Genomic DNA, 15,449 nt, shown 5'->3' on the forward strand with positions numbered 1-15,449 from the left:
CGTCTTACATAAGCGTCGCGATGAGGACGTTCTCCTCGGCGGCTCGGCGGACACGTCAGGAGTATTTATAGTGGAGTATTTAGCGAGCGCTCGGGGCTGCGGCTAACACGTGGAAACGCCGTCTGCGATGCCTCATCGCTATGGAGGGGTGACCGCGCCGTTTAAAGCGCTGCCACATAATCTCTGAGTCCTGGCGGCCGCTGTGAGAGCAGCGATTGTGGAGTGCAGCCACATTGCCTTCAGTCTCCATGAGAGGCCACTGAGCACAGAGAGGGAACCCTTGATGGGACCATCATCAGTGTGAGAGTGAATGAAGCCATTACATCAGAGTGGATCTCTCTGTGATAATGAGCAGCGCTGGATTGTTGCTGCTTTCCAGCAGTCGGGACTGACGACGTGTACGATTGTTTTTTAATGATATTCGTTTTCCTCATCGCGGCGCCAACGGGCTCTAATGGACTCCTTCACAGTCAGCGGCCGCCAGCCCCGTTATGTAAGGCTGACGGATACTGAGAGTCGAATCATCTCTGCTCAACATATTAACGTTCAATATTCTCACTCAGGTCGGTCGAGTACACAGACACCTCTCTGGTATTTGTACATTAGAGTCGAGCTGAAACAGTATTTCGAGAGTATCTAGCTTCCGTATCGTGACGTGTTTCCGAGTGAAACAGGACGTGCAGGCGGGACATATCATTAGAGGGATTTGATTGGATCGTTGAGAAGTGGGCGTAGACAGACGTTCTCCACAGAGCAGTAGCTAGCTAACTGACCGAGCGTTCTTGGTGCTCTGCGGCTAAATGTTGCAGATTGATTGGTTGAAATTGTTTGGTGCTAACTTACGTAAGCACGCGTGAAATTTACTGGAAGAAAAAATGATCAATTTTCATATAAGAATATGGAGAAATGGATTTTCTGTATTTTTTTTGGCCTATATTGTCAAATAGATGCACAATGTTACCGGGGATGTGATCTAAAAGGATTAAAAATGTTTCATTTCACCTCAACTTCAAGTGTAAGCTGGTTCCAGAAAGCGGCTAGCTTAGCTTAGCTTAGCATAAAGAATGGAAGCAGTGTTTATGAAAGCAGGAAACTTTTGGTTTGTTTAAATGTACACACCAACGACTGCACACAAAGATGGACGACGTGTCTTCATCTGCTCTCGTACGAAATTTTGCTTTTTAGTTTGACTCATCTGTTAACATGGAGGAGGCGGGGCTTATGAGCTATACTGCAGCCAGTCAGCAGGGGGCGACAGAGAGGGTTTAGGAAGCTGTCACGTCGTCCATCTTTTCATACAGTCTGTGGGTCATATCGTGCGACCCGACTGTGACGTCAGAAGCTATGAAAGAGCTCGATGCAGACTTTCCCGAGAGCGTGTTCAAACTGGACGACGAGGTAAAGCTACAAAACGCTCACTGAACGTTTCAGATCATTTCCTCAGCTGCTGTTCCCTCTGTGTAATCCTCATCAACAGTTGCTCTGATATCAGACTGTTTGCCTGAGTAGCAGTCCGAGCACAAAGAGTCACACAGTCCACATGTGTGAGCTGTCGATAGCACAAAGCCGATTACAGCGTTTTCGATCGGCCTACCTCGGAGGTCCTCTCCAGCGCCCGGGTCTCCATGATCTCATAAGCGGGGTCGGCTCTGCGTCTGTCCTCTCTGCTGTGAAGCCTTTTGTCTGGTGGGGGAGAAACATCGAGTGTTTTAGACATAAGGAACTGCTCGCCTCAGGGTATACATGCAGCAGGTCCTGCCAATCCATCAACGGGGACAAATAACAGGTTGATTCATCATTTTACTGTTACACTGAGACACATTCCTGCTGCTGGGAGGAAGAGCTGTTCAGATAACGTGACAACACTGGAAAGAAAGACTTCACAACCTGCATGCTGGTGAAGAAGTTCAACATGCAGCAGACTGATTAGTGTCTCTGAACATCGTAACCACGGTGATGCTTCACTTCTTTGTGTGAGGAGGACAAACGTTTTAAAGACAGGCGACCACAGCCGACCACTGTCACTACATATTCCTGAATGACCGACTGTTGTTGACATGTTTACAAGCATTCAGCTGGTACATCAGGCCTTTACATCTGTTAATAATGGAGTCAAATACATCCTGCGTACATGAAGGTCGTTTTAGAGCTGTGTTTATTCAACTGTAACTGTGGTACAGCTGAATATTACTGCGACACACTGACACGTTTTTCTACTGTTTAGCCAACACTGATATAAATGTGCTACGCAATGTAGGCTGCACAACGCCGGACAAAACTAACATTGTGATGTTTTGTTCTGCGATATTTAAAAATACAGGAAATATACCAGATAAACTCCGTTTGTTCTCATGTGTATATAAACAGTGAATCGTACTTGTTATTTGGGACTTTGAGTCTATTTTCTTCTAATAAAACTCAGACTGTAACCACTCTCAGTTCAGAGACACGTATGTGAAGAAGAAGAGATTTCAGGTGGAGCGACACGTTCTTTATTAAATAAATACAAACGTTGTTTTTACGTACGTCAACATAACGGTGTTCAAATGTATGTTTACTTAGCACGATCGGCCCCGTGACAGTCACGTCATGAAACGAACGCTCACCGCCTCCTACTTCCCGTCAGCACGCACAAACCTTGGTGGTCGCAGCAGCTTGACGTGTTTCACATCCTGCGATGTGACTACTGCACAGGCGCACATCGCCTTTGCGATTGTTACATGATTTGTCGTGCAGCCCTGACGAAGTACTTTTACATTCTACAAACACAGTGCTTCCTTTACCTAGTTAGTGCAAAAGATTTTTTTTTAGGGATGCACGATATTGGATTTTTTGCCGCTCTCCGATATGCCGATATTTTCCGACGCTTTTTGCAAATTTTGATGCCGATACATTATCCCCTGTAGTGGAGCTGATATCATGCCTACTCTACACCGCAGACATCTTGCACCCCATTTAAGAGGCGTTCTACAGAAGGTCACGTGTCTGATCACTCACGTTTCTGAGCGCACCTGAACGCAGCATCCCCCCTGAAACACTGCAGTGAGGAAGACATGCCCAGACTTGTTTAGTGCTCCTACGACAGAGACATCAGTGATCACCGACGGACTCTTTTTATCGTGTGTGCGTCCATGAATATGTGAGTTAGTTCTGCTCTGATGTTTACGTTACTCTCTGTTCGTTATTTGTATATTGTTAACTTTGCATTGATAACTCGCGCTGAGGTAATGTCGTAGCATTAGGTCAAGCTTTTTAGGGAATCATCGGCAGATATGATGAAAGATATCGGCAGAAATCATTTTTCGAGCCGTTCTCTGCAGACATCTTTGTACCTTCATTTCAGGGCCTCTTTAAAAGGTTTGTATCGACTCTCTAGTCGAGCCTGTTGATCATTTGTGATTTTAAAATTCTGTCAGTAGCTCCGTCACTGTCTCTTCTCACTGACCTCAAACAGCTGTTTGTAAAAGCAGCACAACAAAGCAAACATCAGAGCGAGCAGACACAAAACAAGCGGCTGATTAAAGAGAAGGAAAAAGAAGCCCGGAGGACGGTGTGATGTTTTTATTGATAAAGAGAGAAGCAGGCCGGAAACAGAGAGGAGATCCGTCTCACAGGACTGAAGAGGAATGGTGGGAGCTTTGTGAAGAGGCCTCTTACCTTCACTGGTCACCTTCAGACCGCTCATCACTTCATACAGACGCAGCCCTCCCGCGCTCTCTGATCCGTGGCCGTGATCAGCTTCCTGCTCGGGGCTTCTCTTCTCCCCGGCTCGTGAGACGTTCCTGTGGAAGCGTTCAGCCGGCGCGGCCCGCGGAGGAGGCCGGCAGCGCTCTCCTCGACACTTGAGACAGTTCTCGTAAATGGCACTTCTGTCTCGCTGTGCGTCTTGTGTCGGCGCGCAGGTCGGTGCAGATATGAGCTCATCCCTCGCGCTTATTGACTCATACAAGTTCAGGCTGTTAGACTTCTCCTCCAGCTGCCTGTCAGCACTTGGGAAACCTAACAGATCGGCTAAGAGACATGCTAGTTTCTCTCGGCCTTTCTTTGGCAGCCGCGTGTCCTCGCCCGTCGTCTCGTCCAGGCCGGCAGAGGGGCGGGGTGTCTCCGCTGCGATACTGTTTTCACTGCACGGTGATTTGTCAACACTTTGATCTGCTGGAGTGAAAACATGATGTTCTGGAGGGAATGCTTTGCTCACACATGCAGCGACTCTTCTCATGCATGCAGGGATTCACTCATGCGGCGTGTTTGAGCACTCACCTGGTATGGCAGGGATCACTGACCCACTTGCAGACATGTGCGGCGTCCCCTGTGACATGAAGCAGAAATGATACCTTTAATGCACACAGGTTTAATTAGATGTGAGCTATTAATACGAACATGTTGGCTCGGTGTCGGAGGCGATTTAAAGGCTGGCAGTGATCTATACGTTTTTTAATCGTCAACAATCCCGTGAAAAGAGCGAAACCAGCAGAGCATTCATGCGTCGCTCAGCGCTCCCAGGCTCCTGAGCCTGTCTGTGGTCCTCAGCTGGAGCTGATTGGTTCCCAATGAAGATGTAAATGTGGGAAAAAGAAACATAATGTCCTTAAAAGCAGCTGAGAGCCTCGGTCGCTCAAACGGGAGTCAATCGTGCATTTGTTGGGGACTATTTTCAGCGGCGGATTTGTTACAGCCGGCTTTCAGACACATGAAACACGTTAACAGGATCAATTTATCGGTCTTTCATGAGGTTTGCTGACAATAACACAAATATATGCAGCGTCTCCAGCTGTTCTCGGCAGCTCACAGCCGACTGTTTAGTTTAACGGCGGCGAGGTGCCCGGGCTGTGAGCGCTCTGCACGTCGCGTCAGATGACTCCATCCATCACACAGAGCCTGATGCACACTGGGAGATTTATTACCCACAATCCCTCTCATGTGAAATGAGCCACAACAAACCAAACAAATAACAACACAATGATCTCCGTGCATTCAGAAACAAACAATGTGATGTTCTCTGTGAACCGGCCCCTCAGCTGCGAGCCGAACAGCGCGGGGCGGATCGTGTTGCTCACACTGGAGGTGACAAACGGCCTCCCACGCTGCTCACGCCTGAGCCGTCACCTCGTGTTTCACTTGGTTCACCGAGGACGCACTGAAGGGAGGCAGAACACCAGACTCAGGTATTCAAATGCAAGTTGCACGCCGGGCTGAATGCACCACCAGCAGGTGGAGCTCTACGCTGAGCTTTTGCCCTCAGACGCTCAGAGGCTCAGCCTCAAAGGAGCTCTTACAGCAAACATGCAATCATTTTAAAGTACAATCATGATCAGCATGGAGACAGAACCACCACAGTGCACCTCTCCTCTCTCCTGCAGCCTGTGTGCAGAGCTGCTGACCGCTGCAGTCCTTCTTTGCCCAGCTCAGACAACTATCCAACATGCGCTCACTCCTTTCCCCTTCCGACTTAGAAAAGTTCATCCATGCATTTAAAACTTGACTATTGTAATGCTCTTTATTCCGGTATCAGCAGGCGCAACATCTAAAGGCTGCAATCAATTCAAAACGCTGCAGCCGGGCTTTTAACAACCACCCAGAGAAGCGAGCACATCACGCCGGCCCTCGCTGCCCTCCGCCGGCTCCCTGCGACTTTAGAATTGATTTAAGATGTTCTCGCTGTTCTTGTTGTTGAAGCTTTAAACGGTCAGCCTACATCTGTGAGCCGCTAACTCCCTCTGAGCCTGACCGGGGCGGGGCGCGACTCGTGGTTCCTGAATCTCCACTGGGCACAAAAGGTGAGTGAGCGTGTGCAGTTCGCGCCCCTCAGGTGAGGAACTTCCTGCCTGGAGGCAAACTGAGTCCTCTTTGGAATCTCTTCTTTGGCTTTGTTTTGCTTTTGCCTCATTTTAATCATAAAGCACTTTGTAACTTGTTTTTGAAATTGCTTCATAAATAAAGTTATTATTGTTATTACAATCCAAGCAGCAAAGCAGCAACAGATTCATTATTATCCGCGCAGAACGCCACACGCTGGTTTCAGCACCCACATGTGAAGCTGTTCTTAACCCAACATGATAACAAAGTGAATATTTGGGGGTTTCAACAGTCGGCTGCACAAAACAACACATTTGAATATGTAAATGTGGCGTCTGCTGAAGTACGATTGCTATTTTTTTCTTGCATTTATGGACCAAACTATTTAGAAGATTCTCCCAATATGAAACAAAATAAACCATCAGACCACCGACTCCTTTATCCCCCAGCCGAGGAGGAAAGCATCGTCACCTAGGAGACGACTGAACCTCTGAGTTCATCTGAAGGTTTTACTTATTTAATCTTTGCTATAAAAGCTGCAGATGAACTCGGATGACATTCAGGTTGGAGCCTTCGTGTACAAACACAAGACTCCCTCAGCTCAGCAGCAAAGGTGTTAAAGAAGAAAGGTGTAAATCAGCTGGATATGATGCTGAACATGCTATCAGATGGATGATGGGGCTGCTTCTTCTTGTTCTGACACCGAGCGCAGAGCGCCATCACCGTCAGCCTGCAGCACGCCGCAAAGGTCAGGCTGACACAGAACAGATGACAGAGCGATGATGAGGCCTGTTGCACAAGCTGCTCGTCGCAGGACAGAGGACGATGCCTTTTCTTCTGGGCGAACAAACGGCCAGCGCACTGAGCTCAGCCTGTGTGAGGGAATGACACAGAAAGGTGTTTGTCTCCTCACCTTTAATCCTCCGCACACGGAGCAGATGGTCACGATGGTCTTGGAGGCAGATGTGCAGATGTGGCAGGAGTCCGGGTGCTCGCTAGAGGGCGCCATCTTGGTTTTCTTACCCTCCTCTAAGTGTTCGCTCACTGACTGCGTTTCAGTCTTATCAGAGTTCGAGGCACTGCTTTGACCCTCCTTCACCGAGTCTGTGGTGAGGCCAGAAGAAGCAGGAGGGTCCTTGTTTGTGCCCCCCACGCTGCCCTCCTGTAACAGACTCTTAGGAGAGTCGTAGAGGTACCTGAGCGATGAAGGCACCTGGTATTCATGACCAGGGACGGCAGGGCACGAACACGGGCTCAGCTCTTGAGCCAAGTGTGGAGGCAAGCTGAAAACAGAGCCGAAGTCGTCTCCGGGGGCGATGTCCAGGCTGCCCGTGTAGGAGGAGAAGCTCCCAGAGTAGGAGGAGTGGCTCCCGGTGGCGATGCCGCTGTCCGACGAGCTCTGACGGCCGATCTCCTGGAGCTGCCGGGGGGGCTTGGCAGCGGGTCGGTTTGCGCCTCCCTGGCTGACTGAGAGCTTCTCCATGCTCTGGAGCGCAGCTTTAGTGTGGCTGACGGTGTCGGACGGGTTGGAGGGCGGTTCCGTCCAAATGGCCAGCCGGCTGCCGATGCTGCAGTCCGACTGGCTGGTGTCGGACGCGTCGGAGGATCCGGAGATGCTGCGGTCGTCTCCCCCGGCAGACGGGCAGTACGAGGACGAGACTGGAAGAAAATAAATCAATTTAAATTTAGCTGCAATACAACTTTTTGTTAAAGCACAGCGTGACATGACTGTGTACCTGTGCTGCTCCTGTGAGAGAGCATGCTCAGACGCTTCTCCAGCTCCTGGGCCTCGTGGTTCAGCCTCTCCTCCGAACTCGTCTGCGTGGCGCTGGGGTCTGCACGAGAGAGAGAGCAGAACTAGTTACAACAAGGCAGGTTAGGTGAGTGCTGTTACACACGTGCGACGCAGCCGAGCATCTGTGAGCACACATCCAGCTCCTCCAGAGAAACCAGGACACTGCAAACCACAGGGGTCTCACTCGGCCCTCTGAGGCGTCACGGTAATAAAACGAGCCGCATGTAAGTGAAAGAAGAACTCTGACAGGCGTGTTGTGTTCGGGGATTCGGGCTGTGAGGGCCACGCAGGGGAACACCTCGCAGTGCTTGTGCAACAGCACAGGGTTTATTAATAGCGCGGCCACGTGGCTCCGTCGGTACGCGCTCTGGCTGAAGACTGTCGGTGCTGTTCAAGGATCTCGTGTACCGCAGAGCGCCAAGGTCGGCTCTGACACCGGATCGATTTGTTGTGCTCGATTAGACAGTAATGAGTTAAATGTATCAGAACTCTATGAATGATTCACCGCCTACATGTGGAGCATCGACCCGCAGAACTCCACAGCGTCCTGAAATTAGGACGTCACACACTCGTCAGGTGTCGGTGTGCCGATTACATGAACTCCTCTCGATCCGGAGCTTAAACAGCGCTGCGTTCTGATGTCTCTTTCCAAGATATAAGTCACATACGCTTTCAAAACTTTCTCGCCTTCCTTTTTAAACTTCTATCTCAAACTGAAACACAGCAGCTCTTTGTTGTGCACAGAGAATAACATCATCATGATGTCTCGGCCTCCTGCTGAGAAGCAGATTTGTAACGGGCTGTTTCGCCTCAGGAATCAAGAATAGATTTAACTTCTCTAAATTCTTCTCGTCTGTTATTTGGGCCTCAGGAAACCTTCCTGCTGCCGCCTCGCTCAGCGGTGCACTGTCCACCACGTGTGTTACTTTAAACTAGGGCTGCAGGACGATGATGATCAAGATTAAATCAGGATTTTTATTCACTAACTTTTTGGGTTGTTCAGCTGCATTTGGAGCGTCTTCTACCGGCACACTGCATTATTCATTTGGGCCTGTCTTTGGAGTCGGGTGGACAGAGCGTTGCTGTTATGAAAGTCTGACTTGACCCTAAGCAGCGACGGGGAGCAGCTCGTTCTTCCTCCTGGCCTTCATGACCTCATCGTGCTGCACCTTGTGCTGTTTTCTCAGCTGCTTGAACAGCAGACACAAGTTTCACGCTCTCTCTCTCTCTGCATATTAGTTTAATCAGGGGCCTCCAAACAGCCGATGCAGAGCCGTTTCTGTTCCAGACGTTTGGCTGTAGTTTCTCTCCCGACCGTCTCTGTTGTTCGCTCTTCCACTTTGACCTGCCGCTGCGAGGTAGGCGCTCATCACATGACCAACAGTGAGGCCTCTTGATCGCCACCTGGAGGAGGGGCTGTTAGTTTAGAGCCTGGTTTGATATGCAGCAGAGTTTTCTACAGGTGGAGCATTTTAAACGTCAGTATTATCGTCAATCAATTATTTAATTGTGGGGAAGCCTAAATCGTTATTGGGAGTATTATTCGATTAGTTGTGCAGCCCGACTTTTAAAGATATAATCTCAAAGATTTTCATGTAAATAAATGTCTGTTTCCCATCAGCCAGCAGTGGTTGGTCTGCCAGAGAGGGTAGGCGGAGCTAAGCGGCTGCTTTACCGCTCTCTGCAAGTGTTGCGGGTAAACAGTAATCTACTATGGCTGAACAAACAAAGAAAAGATGGATGCCCTGTGTGGTCTGTAAATAATAAAGAACCAGAAGTAGCAGCAGCGTCCTGAACAAGGAGACGAACACATACAAAAGTAACGTCCCCCTCAGATCTTTGAGTCTTGCTTCAAACATCACAATATATGAAAGTGTAACACCCGTGTTATGACACATATTGTATCCTCAGATTCAGACCACTACACAGCTCCAGTCTTGGTTCCTCTCTCCTTGATTGACAGGTGCTGCATCCTTTCACAGGCGGTATTTCTGCAGCTCGCTCATCCCAGCTAAGCACGCCTAACGCCTCCTCCCCGGTGACACTTACAGGAGGCAGGGGATCCTAATATGGACAGAGAGAGCTGGGAGCAAAGCTTTCCTACATGAGTAGATGCATGTTTAGAACGCCAGCTACAGGGACAAGTGTCGTGTCCTGGAGTTTAAACAGAGAGCAGGAGATTGAAAGGCAGAGACAGGCGGTAAAGACGCAGGAAGCCGGAGAACACGGCTGTGATTAATCTAAATAAAAGGCGGGGATGAAAGGTGAAGCACAAGTGTGAGTGAGGGACACAATCACAGGCTGGAAGGAGGAATAAAAAGAGTCTGAAGGGGAGGGGAGGAGAGGAGCGGGGGGAGGAGAGGAGCGGAGGGTGAGCGGGTATGAAATGACGGGGGGGGAGGCAGCAGTGGAATCCTGTGGATGAGGTTACATACATGCCCGGAGTGATTAGGAGGCTTTGGCTGCTCTGCTTGTGTGAACTGTGACTTTGACCCCTCGCTCCCCCTCAGACATCCTCCCCCGCTATTTATTCTAGTGCGCGCCACAATAATAGGAGCATGAGCTCAACCTGCCGTCGGGCGGCGAGATGTGTGAAAACCAGAATACCCACGAGCCCCCACAGCTGCCCGGGCCACATTTCCTGCTAAGTTGCGCACCGGGTGAGAAAATGTTTGAAAACCGCGAGTGTGGAAAATGGAAGGTGTTAAAGTGCACAGCGGGAGAGCAGAGAAACTTTAGCAGCTTTAGTCACATTATACGAAGCGTCCAAACATGCGATTAAAATAACAGGACGAGGAGGAAACACGAGGATGAAGGACAGAGTGAGAGACGCTTCTTTTATGTATCAGCAAAGCTTTCTGTGGACGGTAAACGCTGCAGAGAGAGAGACGAGACAGATACGCGGCGTTAGCCTTAGCATACTCAGTCACCATCATTTTCATTGTGACAGTTTAAAGTTTATTTTACACTGAGAAGCAGAGACACTGAGACCTGACAGCTTTGCTCTGAAGGTCCGGTTCGTTTGGACAGCTGAGAACACGCATTCCAACTCTGGTGCGGACCGAACCACCGGGACACGGTCCGTTTCCAAACGCACCGCCGTCCGGTTCGATTCAGAACATAATCGGACTTAAAGTACGACCAAATACAGGAAGCAAACCAAAACACAGTGCATTGTGGGTAACGTATGCTGATGCTTGCAGAGACAGCCACGCAGCCAGGCAGCAGGATGAGTAGAGGACAGACGTGGGGGAGCGACAAGGTCGGGCCTCTAACAACATTTTGGGCGATCACAAGTGCTCGTGGAAACGCACGAGAACACGGAGGTGTTCAAACAGTTGAGTGAAAAAGTAAAGGAGAGAGGAGCTGATCGACCTGTGGAGCGATGTCGGTCATTAAAGTCTGAGGAGTGTGTTCTCTCTTGCTCCGCCTCTGCGCTGTAACGAAGCTCTTTGCCATTCTACATTGGACCAAGCAACGTCGGCACAAAGCCGCCCCAGTGTGCGTTTTTACAGCGTTCGGTCGTTGTGGAAGCAACACGTGTGCGAGGTGTAAACAAACTGCTCCATCCTGTTTACACAGACGCTGTTACTACCTCAGAGGCGGGACAACTCCGCCCAACCGTTACGCCTCCGTGTGTTTCACACAGACGACGGAGCGTAGCAGAGGAGTAATAATCCCCCCCTTGGACTGGCAGTGTAAAACGGGCTTTTGATTACGTCAGCGAGTTTTCCCACGTGGAAATTCTGACCAATCAGAGAGCAGTTTCCTCGCGCGTCAAAACTTTTGTTCTGCTGGTAAAAGCGTTAACACAAACCAAACTGGAGGCAAAATATAACACTGTAACAATCGAATCAAACAAACGCACAGCCTGAGTCTTTCATTTAATCCACTTGTTGCTCTGCTTTTGGTCTCCACCAACTCCTCATTCAACAGACAGCTGCTGACTCTGTTTGTCCCTGGTGCTGAGAAAGTTGTGTACAGTGGCTTTAACAGTTGACTGAAAACAACCTGCAGCTTAGAAGAGAGAATCAAACCGGATAATGTGCGTGCTGGACAGACCGATCAAAGAAATGTTTTATCTTTTAATTCACTTTATGATTCTTTACTTCCCGAGAACCAGCCGTGCACTCCGTTAAACTTTCTTCAAGCCAAGCGAACGAGCAGACGCAGTCAGGTTTTGACGAATGGTGTCAGGAGAACATGAGAGCGGAGGAGCGGAGGGCGGACGAGCTGGAGCTCAGCGTGCTCATTAAGCAGACTAACCTCACTGTCTTTGACAAATTGATATCTTGCCAGACAACCCCGCTGCTGCGAGAGTCAAAGAAACCTAATGACTGTTTGGATCCGGGCCATCCTCCGGCCTGCGCTCCAACAGTAGCGCTACAACCTCAACTATACATAGACTACAATTGAATTTGTGTCATAATCACAGTTGGTACAGTAGTCGTCCTCTTACCGAGGTGTAAGGTGACCCGAAACAAACAGCCTGGGTTGGACGTTTGACTAAAGTTATAAATTCCTTCTGATGATTATCCAATTAGGTTAAAAAAACAGCTGTCAGTCATCATTTAGTCTCATCAAAGCACACAGAGGAATCCTCTGACTCATTCAGCCAAAAATGGTTGGATTCCAGGAAGGCAGCACACCTAGCAGCGCCGGCAGATCCCCGGGGGCACGGGAGGGGAGCAGGGTTTGCCACACTTTAAATGGCCAGTGTTGACTTTAATGTTTGCTCACGCTCCTTGGCAACAAATCAGCATCAAATGAAGATCCACCTTTCTTACGTCTAAACTTCTCTGAGGCTCGGTAGGTTTGTCCCGTCTCTCCCAGCCCGGCAGCGTCAAACACTTTGTGTACTGACCTGGCAAAACTGGCCGCAGTCCAAAAGGGCCTCTGGTGGGGGAGATGCCTCGGACGATGCAGTCGAACAGAAAGCTGATCTGCTCGCTCTCAGCAGATGCCAGCAGGAAAACACCGGCCCCTGTGGAAAGCAGACTTTATTAGTGTCGCGTTGTTTATTAGAGACACGTACACGACCAGGACAAATACACTGGGATCAGCAGAGTGCTACTCTGCCCTTCCTCTGGGTCTTTCATAGCAGCTCCAATATGATTCATCGATTAACTAGTTATTAATTTGGTTTCATTCCAACAGCCCGAGAAAATGTTCTCACATTGTTTGTTTTCTAAAACTTTCACACGACTCAAAGAAAGGAGGCACGCCCTCAAAACTACCGGTGATGCCGGTACACTAAGATACTCGGCATGGGGCCTGAGTTAAGGTTAAATAACAAAAGAAGAAGAAGAAAGCGTTGGAGCCTTTAGAGGAGTACACACTTTCGTTCTCTCTCTCTCTCCTCATGTCGGCGTGTGTGCGCACGGCGGGGGCCGATCTTCTGTCCTGTTTGATACATGTACAAAATGTGAGGCTAAATGCTCATGCTAGCATGTTAAGATGCTCACGATGAAGCGTGAATGATGTTATCCACCATCTTGCTTTAAAGAATTAGCAAGTTAGCATTTGTTCATTCGCAGGATGCTAAACATGTTCGTCCTGAACAAAAGTTATATTCTTTGTTTTCTTTGAACCAGAACCAAAATGAGTTTTTTTATGGTACTTTGCTTTTTTTCAACAATATTTTTAATTTTGTTTTTACGTTCAACAATAATATTTTTATTATTATAAAAAAAAAAAAAAAGCCATTTGGGGCCGTAATAAAACATTTCCCAAAAGAGTTAAAAATGAACTGACTTAAAGAACTACAGCATCAAACAATAAGACGTAAAAGACTACAAATCCCTCTCATGACTTCTGACAGTTTTTATTAGTTAGTTGGTAATTAGGTTTTTATTTTGTCACCAAAAAATTTAATTTCAAACGCGTCTGTCCCATCAGTCTAAAACGTCATCAAGGTGAAAGAGGAATGCAGAGGTCAAAGGTCGCGCTCCGCAGACCTCCCTCTGACAATACAAATGGCCGTCACTTACAAGGTGTGACCAATAAAAGGGTCGCGGTGTCGCCCTGTCCCTGAGACCACCCACATCAAGGAAGACTTCAATCACATTCCCACTGCCGCCCTGGCTGTGAGCAGGGTCAAAGGTCAGCATCAGACAGAAGGGAAAATGTATCGCCTACATACTGCCGTTCTGATCTGGACATGATATACAAGCATCTCATGTAATCTACTCACAAAGGACTGAGTCTAACTTGTGTGAGTGCTCGTGTGTCTGAAGGAAACATATGGACTCATGTCGTGTCCTTGACAGCAGGTGACTGAACATCAGGTGCACCGCCAACAGCTAAAGCACAACAGAGAACAGGTGTCGCGGTTTCTTTGGTTTCATCCTGATAAAGATTCCTGCTCTCTCCTCTATAGCGTGATGAAGCACAGCGTCCATACTAAGTAACACAACTTATTAAACTGAGTTTGCTACGTGGGAAGTGTCGAGTCGTCTGAATCCTCGCTGGCTGCTCGGCCTGAACATTTTATTTATACAGCAGCAAAGTCGTCCAAGCTGGCCGGCACCACAGAGAGTGCTTTGGGGCAAATTGTACTATTGTTTCACAATTCACTGCTGCCAGCTTCCCTCAGAGGCACCGGTTCACACATTCAGCACGCTGGTTTACTTCTTCATAGAGGAATTTGTGTTATTATAAATACATTTTAACAATGTCCACTTCCAAAAGAAGAAACTATTCTGTGAGCGAGACAACGCGTCTTTAGAGGAGCACAGTAAGCCAAGTTTTACACACACAGTAACATTAGCATTCATTTGGAGTCATCTTCCTCTAATATGTGGTCTCATTTTAAAGATCTCAGTTTCGTTCTCTTTGGCGCCACCTGAGGCAATAAACAGTAATTACAGGAGCACACTTCAGTGCTGCATGTGTGACGTCCACGGTCGGCTCAGGTTGTAACTCCTGATTTTCCTGGCTGACGGTCGCTTTCCTTTTCAGACTGTTTGCTTCATCTGAGCGTCGAGTTTGTTTCTTCTTCTTTGGATTTTCACTTCTTGTTGAAGTTGTATCTGTAGTCATCCATCTTTTCTTTGTTTGTTCAGCCATAGTAGATTACTGTTTACTCGCAACACTTGCAGAGAGCAGAAAAGCAGCCGCTTAGCTCCGCCTACCCTCTCTGGCAGACCAACCACTGCTGGATGATGGAAAACACGTCACTAACTGGGCGCCGCTTGTGATTTATTCGTCTGTAATAAAAAAATTTTGTTTCTACAAACTTGTGAGGAGAAAATCTGTGTCTTTAACTGCTACATTATCCTCCATGTTCACCTGATAGTGGCTCACTTTGAGTGTACAGTGCAATTATATACCTCTCATCTCTTTGCTGGTTTTGCCCCGTTCATGTTTAAGTGGTGGTTTTTAACTGAATGAATTTCAGTCTGTTTCATAACCCGTGAAAAACTCCTCACAGCAGCTTTAAGTTTAACAACCCGATGGCTTTCATTCTCTGTGTCATTGTCCTTTCATCTCATCCTGATGTACGTGTGCTACAAACGATTCTCAGCTGAATAACTAGAAACCTTGAAGACAAACTCTGAAGCACATCGTGGACAAAAGGTCGCGCTGATGCAGCTCGCGGCTCCACAGCTGCTTTAAGCAGCAGCGAGAGGTCTGACACGGTTACACCACCTCTCCCTCTGCTGCGGATCAACTGTGCTGAGAGATTACGTGTCACAGGAATGCACGCCCTTCAACACACATGCAGACGCACCTTCACGTTGACACACATCTCCTCCTTTGCCTTTATTTTAGTAAATTAAAGCGTGCTTGTGCGCGAGTCTTTTCATATGATGCCAAACTGAAGAGCTCACGAAGCCAAATAGACACATGAAGGTTC

The 15,449-nt window shown here is 48.3% G+C and overlaps 1 protein-coding gene across 1 annotated transcript in view; it reads right to left on the reverse strand.

The window, feature by feature from the left end:
• The window catches only part of LOC138600440 (protein Dok-7-like), a 34,416-nt gene that overhangs the window by 10,554 nt on the left and 8,413 nt on the right, over positions 1–15,449 (reverse strand). The window contains exons 5-10 of the mRNA XM_069671865.1: positions 12,456–12,575; positions 7,533–7,631; positions 6,710–7,455; positions 4,261–4,309; positions 3,658–4,152; positions 1,595–1,683 (exon numbers count right to left, since the gene is read on the reverse strand). Coding sequence (XP_069527966.1) covers positions 1,595–1,683; positions 3,658–4,152; positions 4,261–4,309; positions 6,710–7,455; positions 7,533–7,631; positions 12,456–12,575 — 1,598 coding nt within the window. The remainder of the gene's footprint in view (positions 1–1,594; positions 1,684–3,657; positions 4,153–4,260; positions 4,310–6,709; positions 7,456–7,532; positions 7,632–12,455; positions 12,576–15,449) is intronic.

This window comes from Semicossyphus pulcher, unplaced genomic scaffold, assembly GCF_022749685.1.
Source record: "Semicossyphus pulcher isolate SPU_LCO1_2020_fin unplaced genomic scaffold, fSemPul1.0.p SCAF_21, whole genome shotgun sequence".
In the NCBI taxonomy this organism is placed as follows: Eukaryota; Metazoa; Chordata; class Actinopteri; order Labriformes; family Labridae; genus Semicossyphus; species Semicossyphus pulcher.